Source organism: Cervus canadensis, chromosome 11, assembly GCF_019320065.1.
Source record: "Cervus canadensis isolate Bull #8, Minnesota chromosome 11, ASM1932006v1, whole genome shotgun sequence".
Taxonomy (NCBI): domain Eukaryota; kingdom Metazoa; phylum Chordata; class Mammalia; order Artiodactyla; family Cervidae; genus Cervus; species Cervus canadensis.
In genome coordinates, this window is record NC_057396.1 from 77,347,838 (window position 1) to 77,366,801 (window position 18,964).

The 18,964-nt window shown below is 41.9% G+C and overlaps 1 protein-coding gene across 1 annotated transcript; it reads left to right on the plus strand.

Moving 5' to 3' along the window:
• Positions 1–934: 934 nt before the first annotated feature.
• Positions 935–11,765, plus strand: MS4A2 (membrane spanning 4-domains A2). Its single transcript, XM_043482670.1, has 7 exons — positions 935–1,077; positions 2,533–2,656; positions 3,431–3,565; positions 5,120–5,176; positions 6,380–6,535; positions 6,887–6,985; positions 8,221–11,765. Exons 1-7 carry the CDS (start codon positions 1,016–1,018, stop codon positions 8,317–8,319), a joined length of 732 nt encoding a protein of 243 aa, XP_043338605.1. The 5' UTR covers positions 935–1,015; the 3' UTR covers positions 8,320–11,765.
• The last annotated feature ends 7,199 nt before the right edge of the window (positions 11,766–18,964 follow it).

The window sequence follows — 18,964 nt, forward strand, 5'->3', positions numbered from 1 at the left end:
GATATGGTGTGACTTCGCTAAGGGAGACGTGAGAGAATGAAAAATCCTGAGGCTCTATTTAAACTGAAAATAGAGCTACCTTGTGATCTAGCAGTCCCACTCCTGGGCATATATCTGGAGAAAATAATAATTTGATAAGATACATGCACCCCAGTGTTCATTTCAGCACTATTTACAATCTCCAGAACGTGGAAGCAGCCTAAACATTCATCAACAGATGACGTGATAAAGAAGCTGTGGTACACATATACAATGGAATATTAAGTGAAGTCACTCAGTCGTGTCCGACTCTTTGCGACCCCGTGGACTGTAGCCCACCAGGCACCTCCGTCCATACTGGAGCGGGTTGCCATTTCCTTCTCCAGGGGATCTTCCTGATCCAGGGATCGAACCCAGGTCTCCCACATTGCAGGCAGATGCTTTAACCTCTGAGCCACCGGGGATTCAGCCGTAAAAAAGAATGAAAGAACGCCACCTGCAGCAACATGAATGAATCTAGAGAAAGAGGGAAATCAGAAGCACTCATATTTGCAAACAGTGCTTCAGCCTTAGATTACCTGTGAAGCCCAGTCCTCTGAGGATAACTGGAGGACTTCTGACATAGGAAAGGCTGACCTGGGTCACAAACAGAGAAAACACCAGGAGAGAAGCGTAGTCTCTTCTTGCCCTGCGGTTCTCTCTCAGCTTCGCAATTCCAACTAAACCCTCTCAGTTTGGGGTTCTGTAAATCCTGTCTCAGAAAGAATTATCCTCCAAGAGTCTCAAATCTCCCCAACTCACACTCATCCCAATTCAGTAACCCATTCAATTTTGCTCTTTATGATAACAAGAAAAGCCCCGTTGATCTTAATCAGCCAGGAAACTTATCTTTCTGACCAATGTCTTAAGTATGAAGATAGCTATCCAAGTCATGAGTCACCCATCTTGGCTGACCATCCGAAGACTCTGAGAGGGAGCCCACCAAGGCTCACGGTAACATCGTCCTTCATCCCTGGAGAGCTCTGTTAACGAAGAAATGGAGACGGAAAGCAGGAGCAGGACAGAGCTTGCCCTCCCCACTCCACAAGAGCCCACCAGGTAGGCGCAAGCTGCTATTTTATTTTTTTTTTTTCTATTCCCAGTCACTTAATGAACCAGAGATAGTCACAGTGCTGGGGAGATGCCAGATCGTGAACTTGGGCGTGGACCCACTGGGTTTAATTGAAATACCAAGTATAAAGAAGTTGTTTGCTATACTCTCCCAGTAGTTCTCTCTGGTCGATGGGAGAAGAAGGTTTTTATTTAGCCTGTAAGCTGGGAACAGCTGAAGTTTTCTAACAAAAGAGACTCATATTCTAGGCTTGACGTAGGGGCTTTGTACCCTCTTGCCTGTGTGCCTGACGTGTGTGAATCTCTGTGAATCTCAAGCTGCGAGGTCCTGCCCCACTGTTTAGAGGGAAATGTTCGCAGGTTGAAATCTGGTGGAGATGTGCATAGTTTACTTTCCCTTTGGATACAGAAGATGAGCACATACGATGTGTGTTAGTCACTCAGTCTGTCCGACTCTTTGTGACCCCATGGACTGTAGCCCGCCAGGCTCCTCTGTCCATGGAATTCTCCAGGCAAGAATACTGCAGTGGGTTGCCATGTCCTTCTCCAGGGGATCTTCCCGACCCAAGTATCAAACCCAGGTCTCCTGCATTGCAGGCAGATTCTTTACCATCTGAGCCACCAGGGAAGCCCCAACACATATTAAAACTTTCTTTTTAGAGGTTTTAGGAGAAACTGAAGACAGAGCTTCAGAAATCAGTAACAGATTGAAAGTCATTGCAAAATATTAAGTATACTCCAATGCTTAGGAAGACATAGTATTGCCAGTGAGCCTCCTCTAAGGATGAAAATAGGAACAGAGATCAACACACCTTTCAAAGTCATTCCTTTATGCACATGAAATTGAGTATGTCATTGACAACATCCTTTCAGATACATTTCTATGTTTAAAAGACTGAGAGATGTGATAGTTTTTACTTTTACTCACCAACATAGATTAATGAGAAAGAACCTGGTAATAACTCTGGATTAAGAATAAGAAGGGGCTTCCCTGCTTCCCTGGTGGCTCAGAGGGTAAAACATCCACTTGCAATCAGGAGACCCGGGTTTGATCTCTGGGTCGAGAAGATCACCTGGAGAGGGGAATGACGACCCACTCCGATGTTCTTGCCTAGAGAATTCCATGGACAGAGGAGCCTGGTGGGCTACATTACAGTCCTTGGGGTTGCAAAGAATTGGACATGATTGAGTGATCAAGTACACACAAGCACAAGAATAAGAAGACTTGGTATGGTTTTTGTTCCATCTAACCATGATCAGATAGTGATCCTGGCCACTAACTTGGACCCTCTGAGCCTCCGAGTTTCCTGTACTTTACAGTGAAGATTTTAATTACAGACTTATTTTGAAAAATAAGCGAAATTCCCTTTTCTGTCAGTTGAGATCTTTGCATAGAGACTTAGAGAATTTTCTCACAGCTGCATTTCTGTTCAAACTTCACAGTGCATCTGAAATTGAACTTGCAGAAATATCTCTCCATGAAAGCGTCTTACTGGAAAAGCCTGCCCCACCCGCACCACGCCAAACATGGCTGACTGTTTTGAAGAGAGAGCTGGAATTCCTGGGGGTGAGTGAGCCTCCTCTAACCTCAACTAGAGTAGAGACTGGCTCTAAGAAAGAGTATTTGGTGGCATCAACATAGCTTCCCTACTCAGACTCATGGAGGGAAAAACATAGTAGAAAATTATTGACACTCACCACACACTGTTGGGCAGAGTCCTAACAGTGGCTCAGTTGGCAAAGAATCTGCCTGCAGTGCAGGAGACCCAGGTTCAGTCCCTGGATTGGGAAGATTCCCTGGAGAGGGAAATGGCAACCCACTCCAGTATTCTTACCTGGGAAATCTCACCAGGAGATCCTGGTGGACTGCAGTCCGTGGGGTTACTAGGGTCAGACACAACTTAGCAACTGATCCACCACCTCCAGGCACCCTATTGGGTAGAAATAAGCATTTCCTCATGAAGACTAGGGTTAGACTAGCAAATAGGATCTGCCAACTCTGGTCAGTTGCCGAAGGATCAATATCATCCTGTGAATGATTTATAATCTTTGTCTTCTCATAGATAGAAAGAGCCATTATTGATGTCCACCATGAGTATGTAAATAAAGGCGTAGGAGATGGCTATGCTTGCATGGCCTCATGGCTATTCTTGCATGAGGTCATGCCAGTATAAACGCTTAGAGTGGCCAGATGATACTGGAAAATACTGCACTTGGATCCTTTTGAGGACTGCCTAAGACACCAAAGCAATTTCTCACATTTGGCCTCAATTATAAGGAAATTGATGTAATCTTAGAAAAAAACCTTCTGATTCCACAAAATCTATGCATTTTTCTACAGGTAACACAAATTCTGATTGGTTTGATATACCTTTATTTTGGAATAATTGTGAGCTCCGAGATCAATGATTCAGAGTTTATGGAATACTTTTTTTCATCATTTAAAGCCGGCTACCCATTCTGGGGAGCCCTATTTGTGAGTATATGTCTACAGTTGTCTGAAATAATACTGCACATGGCTTTTCTTTTATCCAGATCAGATCTAACAATTGTTTATTCTAGTGTTGAGAATATATGAGTGTATTCTAATATGTATATGAATATATATAAAATAGATGCATATTTACAGTTTACAAAGCATTTTGAGTTAAATTAGCTAATACATGTTTATGTATTGCTCAAGGGGCATTTAGCTAGTAAGAATCCAACCTAAACTTTCAGAATCCAATTTGAGAAAAATTTTCGTAACACCATTCATCAGTAAAGCTATCTTAGCAAAGATGGGGGGAGAGATTGTTGAAACGAGGAGAACAAGGCTGACATTTGATGAACTTCTACTGAGCCCTAGAAACTCTTTTAGGTACTTTCTCATTGTATCTCTTTTAGTCATTGTACTAGTTAGAAACTAGATGGCCGAATGAGCTCATAAAAATATTTAGTTTTTATTGAAGTATAACTGATGTTTAATAAACAGCACCTATTTAAGGTGTATAATTTGATAAATTTTGACATGACACATGAGACCCTTTCCACATCAATATAATGAAAGTACTCATCACTGCCAAAAATTTCCTGTTCCCCTGGTAACCCCTCCCTCCCTCAACCCCATCCTCCTATCCTTGAGCGATCACTTGTTTTCTGTTGCAATAGATTAGTTTTCATTTTCTGGAGTTTTATACAAATGGAATGATAACACCATCTTCTCTCTAATGCCTGGCTTCTTGCACTCAGCATTCTTGTTTTTGATTAATCCATGTTGTTTTTTGCATCAACATTTTCATTCACGAGGATACATTTTAACCCTAAAAATACTGCATTGGCTTGGCCCTCTGCTAAATACGTAGGTCTCAGGTCACTTGCTCAAAACTCTCCTTAAGCTTTTGTTATATTTAATTTGAAACTTCCTTACTGTCTTTTCATTCCAATCATTTAGTTTATTAGGTCTCTCAACTCACCATACAGTCTGAATCTATGAAATGTTTTGAATGTGTGCTCCTGGTTGATAATTTCACTAAACCCTTCACCACTGGTATTTTCATAATGGCTATATGTCCACAAGATATATGTCAGACTCCGGAGACAGACACATGTTTCTTGCCCAGAGGAACTGACACTGTAACACACAAGATGCTCATACGAGCAAATGATCACAATAAAATGAGAGCAGTGTTATGACAGAGTCATGGCCCAGGGACTGCTGGACTTCATAGCACTTAGCGGTGACCATGGACTCTCGGGGTTAGCATTACCTGGCAGCCTGGCAGAAATGCAGAGTCTCAGACCGCATCTAGGACTTACTGAGTGACAATTTGCATTTTAACAAGATAATTCACATGGACATTTAATTTTGAGAAGTTTTCTATAGGAAATTAGAAAAAATAAAATAATAAAACTAAAAAATAAAATGGATTAAAGGACATCTTTATAGAATGCCCACAACTTTACCTTCTATTTGGAAGGGGAGGATGAAAGGGACACAGAGAAGAACAGAGACCCACTGCGCTTTTTTCCCCTCCTTCCTTTTGAACAGTTTGCTATTTCTGGAATTTTGTCAATCGTGTCTGAAAAGAAACAGTCAGTATATCTGGTGAGTTGCATTCTGTCTTTATCCTTGAGAAGGTAAGAAAAATTTAATCTTAAGAGTTTTGAAGGAGACATGTTGTTATCTCTTATGAGTGAATGTGGATATGTGATTTTCTTCCAATTTACTTTTGTCTTGGATATAGTCACTAAACGTGTAATCATTAAAATACCAATTGTATCACTTAAAAACAATGAATGTATTACGTTGACCTTGTTGAAAAAATACCCTCACACCAGCTATGTCCTCAAACTATAGTCCTGTGATCCAACAAATGATTCATTTCCAATTAAGGAGTCTATCTGATGAGAGACTATGAGTATAGTCTATATAGTCAAAGCTATGGTTTTCCCAGTAGTCGTGTACAGATGTTAGAGTTGGATCCTAAAGAAGGCTGAGCTCTGAAGAACTGATGCTTTTAAACTGTGGTGTTGGAGAAGACTCTTGAGAGTCCGCTGGACAGCTCAGAGATCAAACCAGTCCATCCTAAAGGAAATCAACCCTGAATAATTCATTGGAAGGACTGATGCTGAAGCTGAAGCTCTGGCCACCTGATGCAAAGAGTCCACTCATTAAACAAGACCCTAGTGCTGGGAAGGATTGAAGGCAGGAGGAGAAGGGGACAACAGAGGACAAGATGGTTAGACTCAGTGGACATGAGTCTGAGCACACTCTGGGAGACAGTGAAAGACAGGGGAGCCTGGGGGGCTGCAGTCCATGGGGTCACAAAGAGGTGGGCACAGCTCAGTGACCGAACAGCGGCAACGGCAACGTGAGCATTCACGTGGGTCTTCCTGCTCGCAGTCTCAGAGGGACCGCTGGAGGTCCTTATTACACAAGTACATTTTCTACATGTCCCTTGTAATCTATATTTTGAATAAATGGACTTCCCTGGTGGCTCAGATGGTACAGAGTCTGCCTACAATGCAGGAGACCAGGGTTCAATCCCCGGGTCAGGAATATCTCCTGGAGAAGGAAATGGCAACCCACTCCAGTGTTCTTGCCTGGAAAATCCCATGGACGGGGGAGCCTGGCAGGCTACAGTCCATGGGGTCGCAAAGAGTCGGACACGACTGAACGACTTCACTTTCTTTTCACTTTGCATAAGTGCGGAGTTTATTGGATGTATCCAGCCCTGAAATGCAGGTGGGTTTGCTGAACACTGCGGCAGGTGCGGGACCGAGTCTAAATGTTCCTCTTTGTTGTTAGATCCGAGGATGCCAGGGAGCAAACGCGGTCAGCAGCGTCACCGCGGGAGCAGGCGTCGTCATTCTCATCAGTAACCTTGAGCAGAGCACCACTTACCTCTACAGCTGCGAGGAGGTCTACGTGAACGACTACTGCTCTCTGGCCTGCTTCTCCGCTGTGGGTACTTCTCGTGGGATGGCTGAGATTCTGGTCCTGACCCAAGTGGGACGCCTTCTTTTCCTTTCTGTGAACACCACCCTTCTGTCACCGCATCATATAAGGCAGTGTTCCGGAGGCTCGTGCCCAGGGTCATGCCAGCCTCTTTCCCCCACCTCGACCTGAATCCCGCAAGGGTGGTGCCAGGGACTTTGAGTAACCACCTCCTGGTTTTCGCACGTGTCATTCTGCAGGAACTGGCCATGTGCTGAGTGGGGGTGGGTGATGAGCCGGGGCTGCTGTAAGGGAATGCGCTTTCCTATCCTGTAACTCCACCTGTCCTTTGGGTTGTTGTTGGCTGTTGCTCAACAGGAAGTTGTGGCGATGATCCTGTTTCTCACCGTCCTGGGCTTTGGCAGCGCTGTGTCACACATAGTTTATGGAATTGGTGAAGTAGTTGAAGGAAATCAGGTAGGTGGACCGCCTGATGTTAAATCCTAAATGGTAAAGAACTTGAGCTTTGTTGCTTAAAAGTATGGCCTGGGTTTCCTGCAACATTGTTTCCAGTTTCAACATTCCATTTCTCCAAGTTTCAGTATTTTGGTTTCCAAATCTCATGTTTTGAATGAATTAATTTATTTTAACCTCACTCATTATTAGAGAAACGCAAATCAAAACCACAATGAGGTATCGTCTCCCACCAGTCAGAATGACCATCATCAAAAAATCAACAAACAATAAATGCTGGAGAGGGTGTGAAGAAACGGGAATCAAATCTCATGTTTCGAATCAAATTTTCCACTCACAAACCTCATAGTATTAATATAATTCGTTTGGCTGAAGTTTAGGAAAGTAAGGTCTTCATCATTTTAAGAAATGTAGGTGCTTCAAAGTATAAGCATATGTTGAGCATAAGAGATGAATATACAGGTAGTACATGATAGAAACACTTAAATATCTGGGCTCTTAAAAATTTGTTCCTGCTCTCTTTTTTCTTGGATTTCATCTTCCCACTTGCTCTGAAGTCTGTATTTTGTTTCCTCTCTGAGTCATGACTACCAGCTGTGCTTCCACTTGTCTTACCCATTTTTATACCTGTGACGTATGAAAGAGAGTTAGATGCATATACATTTACTCAGATCTTCCAGGTAAAACACACTCTCTCCATCTTTCCACTTGCCTGAAGCATTCAAGTCTGCCTGCCTTTTCTGATCGCTTTCCTTCAGAAATAAATAAGATAAGAGATGTACTAAATTTCCGATACAGAATCATCTCAACAACTTCTCGTTGACTGACAATTTCTTTTGAACCCACTTGGCCAGCCACGCTGGTTTGCTGGAGATGGAAGTGTTGTTGCTGGTTTTGCTCAGTCGTGTCTGACTCTCTGCGACCCCGTGGACTGCAGCACGCCAGGGTTCCCTGTCCTTCAGCATCTCCTGGAGCTTGCTCAGACTCATGTCCATTGAGTCAGTGATGCCATCCAACCATCTCATCCTCTGTCATCCCCTTCCCCTCCTGCCTTCGATCTTTCCCAGTATCAGGGTCTTTCCAATGAGTCGGCTCTTCACATCAGATGGCTAAAGTATCACAGTGTAATGGCAGGCTGTGAGATACAAAAAGAGATGAGATATGCTTCTTACGTAAGTATTCTAGGGACAGAAAATTCTTGGTGATTGATAATGTTTTTTTTTCCTTCACCTCATCAGATTCCAGAAGATCGTCTTTATGAAGAGGTAAATATATATGCACCGATTTATAGTCAGTTGGAAGAAAGAGAGGAGACAGCTTCTCCTGCTGATTCATAAGACTTGTGTGTCTGGAACATCCTGATTCACAGCAAAGAGCTTAGAAAGCCATGATCTCTGTGTAAGAGGCTACTGGCAAAATTTCAATTCTTTCTATGACTTGACAAGTTTATATCATGGTTTATTCTCCAGACGGCAATATTCTATTTTTGTTGTTTCTGTTCACTTAAACCCATCCCCCCTCCATTTGTAGATAAGATAGACTTCTATATTTCTTGCTTTCTGTTACTGTCTCACACCCATCCCTTCTGGGATATCCACCTGTAATAAGTAAGCATAACTGCAAATAGGGAAAACAAGAGGAATACTGGCTGAGAGCTGAGTTAAGGTTAACAGTTTGATAATATTTGCTCTTAGCCTTTTTCAGAGCTGCAGATGTGAGTGATCTGTGACCCCTTTTGGACTGTAAGAACCATGAGGGCAAAGTCCATTCAGCAAACTCATACTGAGAACCAACTAAGTGAAACTGATCTCACAGTATTTCATCCGTGGTGGGTGCTCAGTGTGGGTGTATGGAGTGTAGGGGTGGAGATTCAGAGAGGGCATACCACCAGGTCGAGTCAGAAGTAGCACAGGAAAGGAGAAATTGTGGAGATGATGACAAGACCAAAAGGACATAAATTAAGAATAGAGTCAGAAAGACTCTGTTAGACAGACGTGTGAATAGAGATTCTTTAGGCATGTATTAAGCATTTTGGTGGATACATATCAAATTAGCAATAGATATTTCCTCATTGGGTTTGGTCTTATATGAACAAAGCAACATAGTGTGGTAGAAGGATTGCTGATCTTATAAAGCGCATTGGAATACCAGGCCTATTGGTTATTTGTTGAGTGAGCTGTGGCAAATCATTTAACGTTTTACTTAATCAGGGTTTTTTCATCTGTGACATTAAGATAGTAGGAATAATTTACCCGTCAGCTCTAAAAGTGTGTGTAGAAACACATGCAAACACAGGGTAAATTAGCATACGTGCTGCCAAAGCAAGCACCACAAGATAAACTAAAAGTGCTCTAAGAAAGAAATGATTGTGAAATCAATTCGTTCATATTCAGCCCTGAATATTCATCCATGTTCACATACAGCAGTCTCCAATCTTAGTAGTCTCTAATGATATAAAATTTAAGTCCATTTTGTCTCGAAGGTCCCACTTCCTGGCCCCACTTCAACTTTCTCTTTAATATGCACTGTGCTTGACCACCTCACGCCAGCATCCTGCGTTGAAATGTCCTTTCTTCCTTTCTGTTTTTGCTTGAATTTCTTCTTTCTGTAAAGCCTATCTTAAATCCCATCTGATTCTTTAAGTTTTTCTAGTTGATTGCCTTTCTCTCTAGCTGATAAGTTTTTCTAATCAAATACACACACACACACACACACACACACACACACACACCTTACACTCTGTATAATTTTCCACAGGCAAATGTTTCATGTCCCCTCAATGATAATATATTTTTTCAGAGACACAAAATCTCATAAAAATCCATATTTTGCCTGAATCAGTAGCACATTCACTGATAGAATATTGCTCAAAATTGTTTGCAGACTGATGAATAAGCAGTAGGGAGTTTTGTTAAGTTACTCACTATGCCTGGTGAGATGTAAACCATAAAGGAAAAATCACTTAAAGAAGAATTTGAAATGAAAGAAGAATCAATTAAGACCTGAGCTAAAATGAAGTCAGTGGAAATGAAGAGAAATGATAGTTTCCAAAAAAATGGAGAAAGAGTTATTGGTCTTCCCACTAATGAGCTGAATTAAAGAATGAAACCAGAGAGGCAACCGGTTGCTTAACATATTATGCGTTTGAATCTAAGATCAAAGAACATCGGGTAAGGTTGAAAGACGTAGGAAGTTAGAAATACAAATTGACATGTGAGGAGTACAGACAGACCCAGATTAAGTTCAGGTTTAGACTGTCATTTTTAGGAGATTGAAGAGAAACACAGTTTAAGATTGCCTGGTAGTATTCAGGGCAGAGTGCTGGTAAGGATGGATTTTGGTGACAGAGGTTTAGTACTGTTGTAAGAGAGATCAGTATTAAATGAAGAAAATCAACACTCTAAGAGAACTATATTGAGATAAAAGTAAAGCCAAGTTAACCTTTACATGCCTGTAACCAGTCGGGACAAACACATCACCAGGAGGTGGGGAAAGGAGAGAAAATACCTAGGATAGAAAATAAGAGAATTAGGCAGAAAAATGCATTGTGAAGCTGCAGCCAACAGGTAGCCCAAAGTAGACAGAGGTTAGACAAAGAATAAGTAACCATCAGAGACAGTATCTGCTGACTTGAGGAAGACAAAAATCAATAGGGATAGATCCAGGTAAGAGGTAGAGATGGGACAGAGAAAATAGTAATAGTGAATGAATGAAAAAGATGCAGAGAAACTCAAAACAGGGCTATGGTGAGGCATTAAATAGTAAAACATTTGCAGAAATATTTAGAGAGAGATAATGGGGGTATGTGTGATGTAAGAATGAGAGATGAGATTGTGAATAGAAGATGGTAAAGAAAGACTAAGCTCTCCAATTGAGTTTGTTTCTTTTGACATTTTTATTTTTAAGAGAAGGAAAAAATAGTTCACACCTTTAGCCTAAATCTTAATAGAAGAGTCCTGTGAAGAGACTGAAGAAATCAGCTGGGGGTATTATTCACAAATTCATTAATGAAATAATTAACTACATTTTATTTATTTGGATTGCCAAAATTAAAAATTGATAAGTAGATGTTAATTTCCCCAGGCCATGAAAGAGATCACATGACCATACAACCAATGGTGAAGTCAGTTTTTATGCTTATCTGAACTTAGGAGCCTAGATTTTCTATTTTCATTTTTTTCTGAAAATAAAATTTTATTTCCCCAAACTTGACAGCAGCTTAAAAATATACTCTTTTACTGCATAGCTTGCCAAACTCATTCACCGTTCTTAATCATTCATAGATATAATCACACACTTTCAAGGAAAAGATGTTGACATCCACACCTGGCCCACCAGGACCTCTAGCAGTGTCTCTGGTCTGTCTTTGTATTGTGTGATATTTTACTCTGCTCTTTCCTCCACTCAGTTAGGATTTTAACCACATACTGACTATGTATTTCTATATATATCACACATTTTTTTTTTGGTCTTAAGATCATTCTGATAGTTGTTCTTTATCTTCCTGCCTTTTATCATGTGCCTACTTTAGGCAGATACTGAGAACGCAACTGGAATGCTCTTCACATATTTAGTGTCTCAATTTATCTTTTTTAAAACGTCAACTTAAAGGTTATTTTCTCCATTGAGATTGTCTAATGCACATGCATTCATCCAACCTACTTCATAATCACTTTACCCCATGATGCAATGTATTATTATGTATTATCAGTGTACTTTTGATCTGCTTGATGTATCCTTAATCACTGGTATTTGTTCAATAAATCAGAATCATTTAACTTGATTTATCTGTGTGTGTGTGTGTGTGTGTGTGTGTGTGTGTGTGTGTGTGTGTATGTACAGTGGGGAGGAGATTGATCAGGGATAATTGGGAATCAAAACATCAGTTCAGTGATGCTAAGGACCAAGAACAGTTTCCAGAGTCCGAATTTTAAATAATGCTTTGTAAAATGGGATAATCTGTAAACAACCCCACAGACAGAAAATGGACTAAAACAACAATCATTGGCCTTCTTGCCAATAAATGGTGGGATCAAGTTGAAAGGAACCTGAACTGTGAGTTGCATTTTACAAGTTAGTCCTGACTCCGATTTGTTTTGCTATGGGTCAGTCTTTTCCCTTTGAGGATCTCAGTTTTTCCACCTGACAATGAGCAGTTTGGACCAAAAAGCCCCAGCTGAACTTCCTGCTTCCATATTCCCTGCTTTTAGACAGTTTGGATGGCTGGTGATCATAATTACTAAGCTTGTGACTCGGACAGCAGCCACAATCAGAGCTGTTTAACACTATTTGATGTATGATCCAGCAAGACATCTGGGACAGCAACATTCATTCTAAGCTCCTGGGACAAAAGCTAATCACAGCTCTCTCTTAAAAAATTGTCTCAGGAAAAAAATTCTCCCCAGGACTTCCCTGGTGGTCCAGAGGTTAAAATACCCCGCTCCCAGGGTAGGGACTGGGTTCGGTCCCTACTAAGACAGCTAGACCCCATAGGCTGCAACTAAAGATCCTGCATGCATGCTGAGACCCAGCGCAGCCAAATAATAAATAAATATTACAAGTTTTTTTCACAAATAATTCTCATTCTGTAAGGCACAGCTCTACTTATGAAACACTGATTAAACAGAGTACCGTGTTCATACTTTCAGCTTGATTCAGACCATCGAGGTAAATTTGTATGTACCAGAGTGCGAGAGGTCGTTGGTAGTCACCACCTGTGAGACATGAGTACATCCCTCCCCTGGAAAAACCTCTGCTCACTCCACAAATCGTCAAGAGGGCTCAGCTTAAATCTCCCAAACAACTTCTGTCTGGGAATCCCTGCACAGAGTTATGTTGAACAACACGGAGGGGCAGAGACTGTTTAGAATGTGAACGCTGCATGAAATATGCTGTCTTATGCTGCGCTAAGTCACCTGTCTTTGAGACCCCGGGGACTGTAGCCCACCAGGCTCCTCTGTCCATGGGACTCTCCAGGCAAGAGTACTGGAGTGGGTTTCCATTTCCTTCTCCAGGGTATCTTTCCAACCCAGGGATCGAACCCAGGTTTCCTGCATTGCAAGTGGATTCTTTACCACGGAGCCACCAAGGAAGCCCATAGACTATTTCTAGGCAAACTGAAAAGCAAGAAATATATAAGATAATATTGTTTTAGTCCTAAAAAGGCAATGTAGTGGATGGGAAAAGGCTGTAGGGAAATACTATCAGATTTGAGAAACCACCAAAAACATCTCTTCTCTTCAGCAGTGAGAAATGTTTTAAAATGTATTATCAAAAAAATAAAAATGAAACATATTATCAGCCTATTAGGAATGAACTGCCAGGAAAACACAGTGCAAAATCCCCCATCGGCAACAAACACAAGGAACAGAGAGATCACCAAGGGCATTTCTTGACTCTAACGCTCAGCTGTGCTAAAAGGCGCCCAGAAAGAACAGCTCACTTCCGGTTCTCATTCACGGGGCCCCGATAACACTGCTTCCGGTAGGATTGCCCAGCTCTTCTGCAAGGTCTTGGTCACGGGTATAGATTTAATCTAGCAATTGGTGTATGTCAGAAAGTTGTTTCTTACAGGGTGTAGTAGTGTTCAATGTTTGTTTGTTTTTTGTTTCCAAGAGACAAGTGCCCCAGCATGCTTCAGTCAAACCCTTTATCATTTGTAAATGCTTGGTATTTTATCTAACAGGATTCTAAAAGTATGGCAACAGACCAGAATAAGGGCTGATTTCCTGCTGGACTCAAGACATTTCACTAGGACACAGAACAGAAGATACAAATAAGCTATGAATCCAGCCTTTCAGGATGTCATATTCAAATATATATAAGGTTTCACCTGGCAAATCGGAGCTGCTATTAGAACATAGGAGAAGAGTACCTCTAGCATGGGAAGGCACCATGGGAAATCAACAATTAAATTAAAAAGTTGAACTGGAATTCTGAATTCTATAGGAGAGTAAGAAGGAGTAAAGCTAAAATTAATTGAAGTTCTGTTATGTCTTGACTTCTGCTAGAAGCATAACTTGTGTTACTTCATTGTAACCCATACTTTTGAGATAAGCAATTACCTGTTTTTTAAAGCTGCAAGATTCTTTGCACAACAAGGATAAAAATACGTGGCCCATGTTTGCTTAGTCAGTAGATCACAGAACTAGGTTTTAGATCCGGGCCAGTTTATCTTTAGTATCCGTGTTATTTCCACCGTACTTCACCGTCTCTCTTAGTTACCGGAGATGTGTAATAAATGAGTCCTGTCTTCCAAATGACTGGGCGTTTGCTCCTGATGTAGAAAACAGGGAGGGCTGGCGTGACATCAGCGTAACGGCGGCATAAGACAGCCCTCCTTGGTCCCCCTTTTAGCAACAGATGCTGGATCCATCCATGAACAAAAATGCCTCTCTGGCAGTTGTGGGATTCAGCGCCACACACCAACGGACCCAGGAGGGGTCTCAGCCCCCACCCACCGTGCACCAGATGCTGGGAAGACGAAGCTTTGGGCCGGTGTGGAACCGGCCGGGGCCTGCTAACCCTCCGCAGCCCCTCTCAGCCCCAGCAGGGGAAAACCAAGAGAGTGCTGCCTGGGGAAGACACCCATGGATGGAAGAGACTTTGCAGAAGTCCAGCCTTCCCAAGTAGAGAGTCCGGCTTGCCACTAGAGAATTTAAAAATGAATTGGTCGCATTGAAGAGGGCAAGAGAAATTTAGCTAGCGGCGCCCCTCCCCGGAAGTGGCCAAGCTTGGGGATGACGTCACCGGGAAGCAGGGGGAGCAGTGAGTGAGCTCCCAGCGACCACCGCTCCGGGGGACGCTGCTGGAGAAAACCTGTTTCTCCCCGCGGCTGCCTGAGTGTGAAGGCGGGGCGTCCCTGGTTGGGAGAAGGAGGAAATCAGGAAAGAGATGAGAATGTCAAAGAGCATTAGAGGGACGTGGTTCGGGCGGGTTGCTTCTAGGACTCCAGCAGGAAGCCCCCGCCCCGGGAGACCCTCCCCTGAGGTTCCCCGCCTGGCCCGCGGGTACCCCCAAGGCGCTCCGTTGCTACCTTCCCCAACTCTGGGGCGCGTTCTTTGCGCACACTTCTGTGTGCAGTAGGAAGGCTGCCCCAGCAACCTCCTCACAAAACAGGCCAGGGTCTGTGGGCGAGGGAGAAGCCCCGAGCTTGAACGCAGCGCCACCGTCTGAAAAACCCGCGAGAGGAGTTCCAGCCAGGTCGGTGCGCGGTGGGACCCACAGCAGACACACACGCTTAAGGATTCAGCCGCGAAGAGTGCGCAGTGCGGATTAGGTGTGTCCACACAGGACTGGAGAGAATCCCAGACAGGAGCAGAACCAGCAAAACCAGCTCCCTCTGAGGACAGGTTCCTCTGGTGGCTCAGAGGGCACAGAATCGGCCGACACGGCGGGAGACGTGGTTTGGTCCCTGGGTCAGGGAGATCCCCTGGAGAAGGGAATGGCTACCCGCTCCAGTCTCCTTGCCTGCAGAATCCCATGGGCAGAGGAGCCTGGCGGGCTACAGTCCATGGGTCACAAGGAGCTGGGCACGACTGAGTGACTAACGCTTTCACTTTCACACTGCTGGTTCAAACGTGAAAACAGCAACACAGGCACCAAGAAGAATTGAGGAAATACGTTACCATCAGAAGATAAGAATTCTCTAGTAGCTGGATTGAAAGGCATGAAATTTTGTGATTTAGCTGATAAAGAATTCAAAATAGCTGTTTTGAGGAAATTCAGTGAGCTGTGAAAAAATATTTTAAAAATTTAATGAAATCAGGAAACAATTTGTGAACAAAGAGACATTGAGTGAAGAGATAGAAATCATAACAAAGATCCTACCAGAAACTGGAACTGAAGATTGCTTTTTCTTCCAGTTTTATTGTGATATAATTGACATAAGCACTGTATAAGATTAAGGTGTACAGCATAATTATTTGACTTGAGTTCATCATGAAATGATTACCTGGATAAGTTTGGTGAATATCCATCATCTTGTATAGATAAAAAATTAAATAGAAAAAAAATTTTTCCTTGTGATGAAAACCCTAAGGATTTTCTCTCTTAACTTAAACTTTCATATATGACAGCAGTATTAATTATATTTACCCTGTTGTGTATTATATCGTTGGTACTTATTTATTTTATAACTGGAACTTTGTGCCTTTTGACTACCTTCATATCTTCTTTCTTTTTTTTTTTTTTAATTTAATTTAATTTTGGCTGCGCTGGGTCTTTGTTGCAGCTCCCAAGCTTCCCACAGTTGTGGCATGTAGGCTCTGGTGCCCTATAGCATGTATGATCTTAGTTTCTCAACTAAGAACCCACATCCCCTGCATTGGAAGGTGAATTCTTAACCACTGGACCAGCTGGGACATCCCTTCTTCTTTCTACTGATTAATTAATATACTCTTTCATCAGGAAGAAGGAAATTTAGAAAGGACCAGGGTGCTAGGGTGGAAGCAGATATCGGTCACCAGAGATGACGCTGCGAAACTAAAACAGGGGTTTTGTATGTGTGGAAGTAAAACTATAAGCTATCAGTTCAATATTGTCTTTCCTCCATGCTTTTGTGAAAGCATTCAACTATGTTTGTGGATCTACAGTGCTATAACTAATGTCTGGCCCAATTTTGCATCTTAGAGAGTGGAGTCAGTCACTAAATATAAAAATTTTATTCGTGGTTACTGTTAAATATTGGTTCTATATAGTCCCAATGGTGGTGTTGAAGATCATCCCATTTCCTGTGTAAGAGAAGGTGACCTCATAGATTATTACAGAAAGAAGATCTTCCATCCAAAACAACATTATCTTTCTTGCCTCACTTCTTTTTCCAGTCATAATGTAGTAAGATACAGAATCTCTTGTAATAAATATGTACTCTTTTTTACGTGGCTTCTTTCAGCGAACAAATTTATTTTGATGGTCATCATGTTTTTGTGTGTACAGAGTAGTTTTTCACTGTACAGATGTACCACAATTTGTGTATCCATTTGGCTACTGAAGGGCATTTGGACTGTCTCCAAGTTTGGGCTATGACATATTATGAACATTCATATTCAAATCTTTTTGTGGACACAAACTTTAATTTCTCTTAGGTAAATTTCCTTCTGGGCTTCCCCAGTAGCTCAGGGGTAAAGAATCACCTGCAATGGAGGATATGCGGGTTCGATCCCTGGATCAGGAAGATCGTCTGGAGAAGGAAATGGCAACCCACTCCAACATTCTTGCTTGGGAAATCCCACTGACAGACAAGACTGGCGGGCTGTGGTCCATAGGGTCACAAAAGAGTTGGACATGACTTAGCAACTAAACAACAACAAATTTCCTTCCACTTAAAGTGAAAAGGCTGAGTTATAGGGAAGATGTTTGACATTTAAGAAACTGCCCAGTGGTTTCCATAGTGACTGTATCATTTATCATTTCCACCAATGGTGTGTGAAAGATCCCATTTCCCAACATCAGTGTCAGCACTTGGTATGGCCAGTCTTTTACATTTTACCATGCTGATAGATGTTAAGTACTACCTCATTGTGATTTTAACTTGTATTTACTCTGTGACGAATGCTTTTGAACTTCTTTTCATGTCATCATTTGGTGATGCCTCCGTTCAAATCTTTTGACTTCTTTTAAAGTGAGTTGTTTTCTGATTACGGAGCTTTGAGAGGTCTTTATGTATTCTGCATACAAGTCCTTTATCTTAAATTTGATTTGAAACTCCAACCTTTGCATCTTTTTATTCTAGAGCAACATCTTCCAAAGAACAGACCCTTTAAAATTAAAGTTCAATTGCATTTTAAAAAGTGAGTCATGCTTGAACTTCTCCCAATTCATCAGAAAAAGCAAGAAAGAGCTTCTTCTTCAGGGAGTAAGAAAACCTCTGCCAGTTTACAGGCTACAGGGGAATCTAGGAACTCAAATTTCTCAGACATATTCATGAAAATATCCCCATTTCAAGTCTCAGGATTCCATTGTTTTATTTTTTATTACAATCCTTGACAGTAAAATAAGAGACTCATTAGAGGTGTGTATCTGATATCCTCTATACTTGTATTATCTTTAAAATTTAAATTTTGAGCTTGATACTAAATTCTTCTCTAGTTTCCTGGAATGTGAGATCACTTTTCTTCCATGAGCGTGAATCATCTTAATCTTATTGATAACTGTCTGCCTCTTCCATCCCCTCCTCCACCACCCCCCAGACAGATAACCCCCTCTTAGAATAACTGGCATGCGTTTGATGAGCAACACTGGGAATTAAGGAGAGAAAGGGAAGGAGATGACAAGATTCATAAACATATAAACTTCAGGGTTAGAATCACGCTTAGATGACTTGGGATTTTCCCCCTATTATACTCTTGAGAGTCCTTGGACTGCAAGAAGATCCAACCAGTCCATGCTAAAGGAAGTCAGTCCTGAATATTCATTGGAAGGACTGATGCTGAAGCTGAAACTCCAATACTTTGGCCACCTGATCAAAGGGCCAACCCATTAGAAAAGACCCTGATGCTTTGAAATATTGAAGGCAAAAGGAGAAGATGGCGGCAGAGGATGAGATGGTTGGATGGCATCATCGACTCAATGGACATGAGTTTGAGCAAATCCAGGAGGTGGTAGAGGACAAGGAAGCCTGATGTGCTAGAGTCCATGGGGTTGCAAAGAGTTGAACACAACTTAGCGACTGAACAACAACTTTCTCCAATACAAAGATTTTGTATAAGTTTGATGTTATTTTCTTTCTAAATTTTTGTATTAATATATCAGTAAGAGTCAGAATCACTTGTCTCCATGTGACCAAGGCTTTGATATGAACAGCCCTAAATGTAATACTTCAGAAAACAGCTTGGGAGCCCAATCAAGATCTAAAAGCAAGGTCTTGCTGTTAATTTGTCCTTAGCTTCGGAATGGAGATTGATGACTATCTTAAGAAAGTACTGGTTGGTTCATGACAGTTTCTTTACTGTTGCCCTCTGGTAGGCTGGTTTGGATGACTCA

Bases quoted from the DNA above. Each gene is read 5' to 3' on its own strand.
- MS4A2 (XM_043482670.1), top strand. From the start codon at position 1,016: ATGGAGACGGAAAGCAGGAGCAGGACAGAGCTTGCCCTCCCCACTCCA. The intron at 1,078-2,532 runs GTAGGCGCAAGC...CAAACTTCACAG, and splicing joins ACTCCACAAGAGCCCACCAG to TGCATCTGAAATTGAACTTG. The intron at 2,657-3,430 runs GTGAGTGAGCCT...ATTTTTCTACAG, and splicing joins GAGAGCTGGAATTCCTGGGG to GTAACACAAATTCTGATTGG.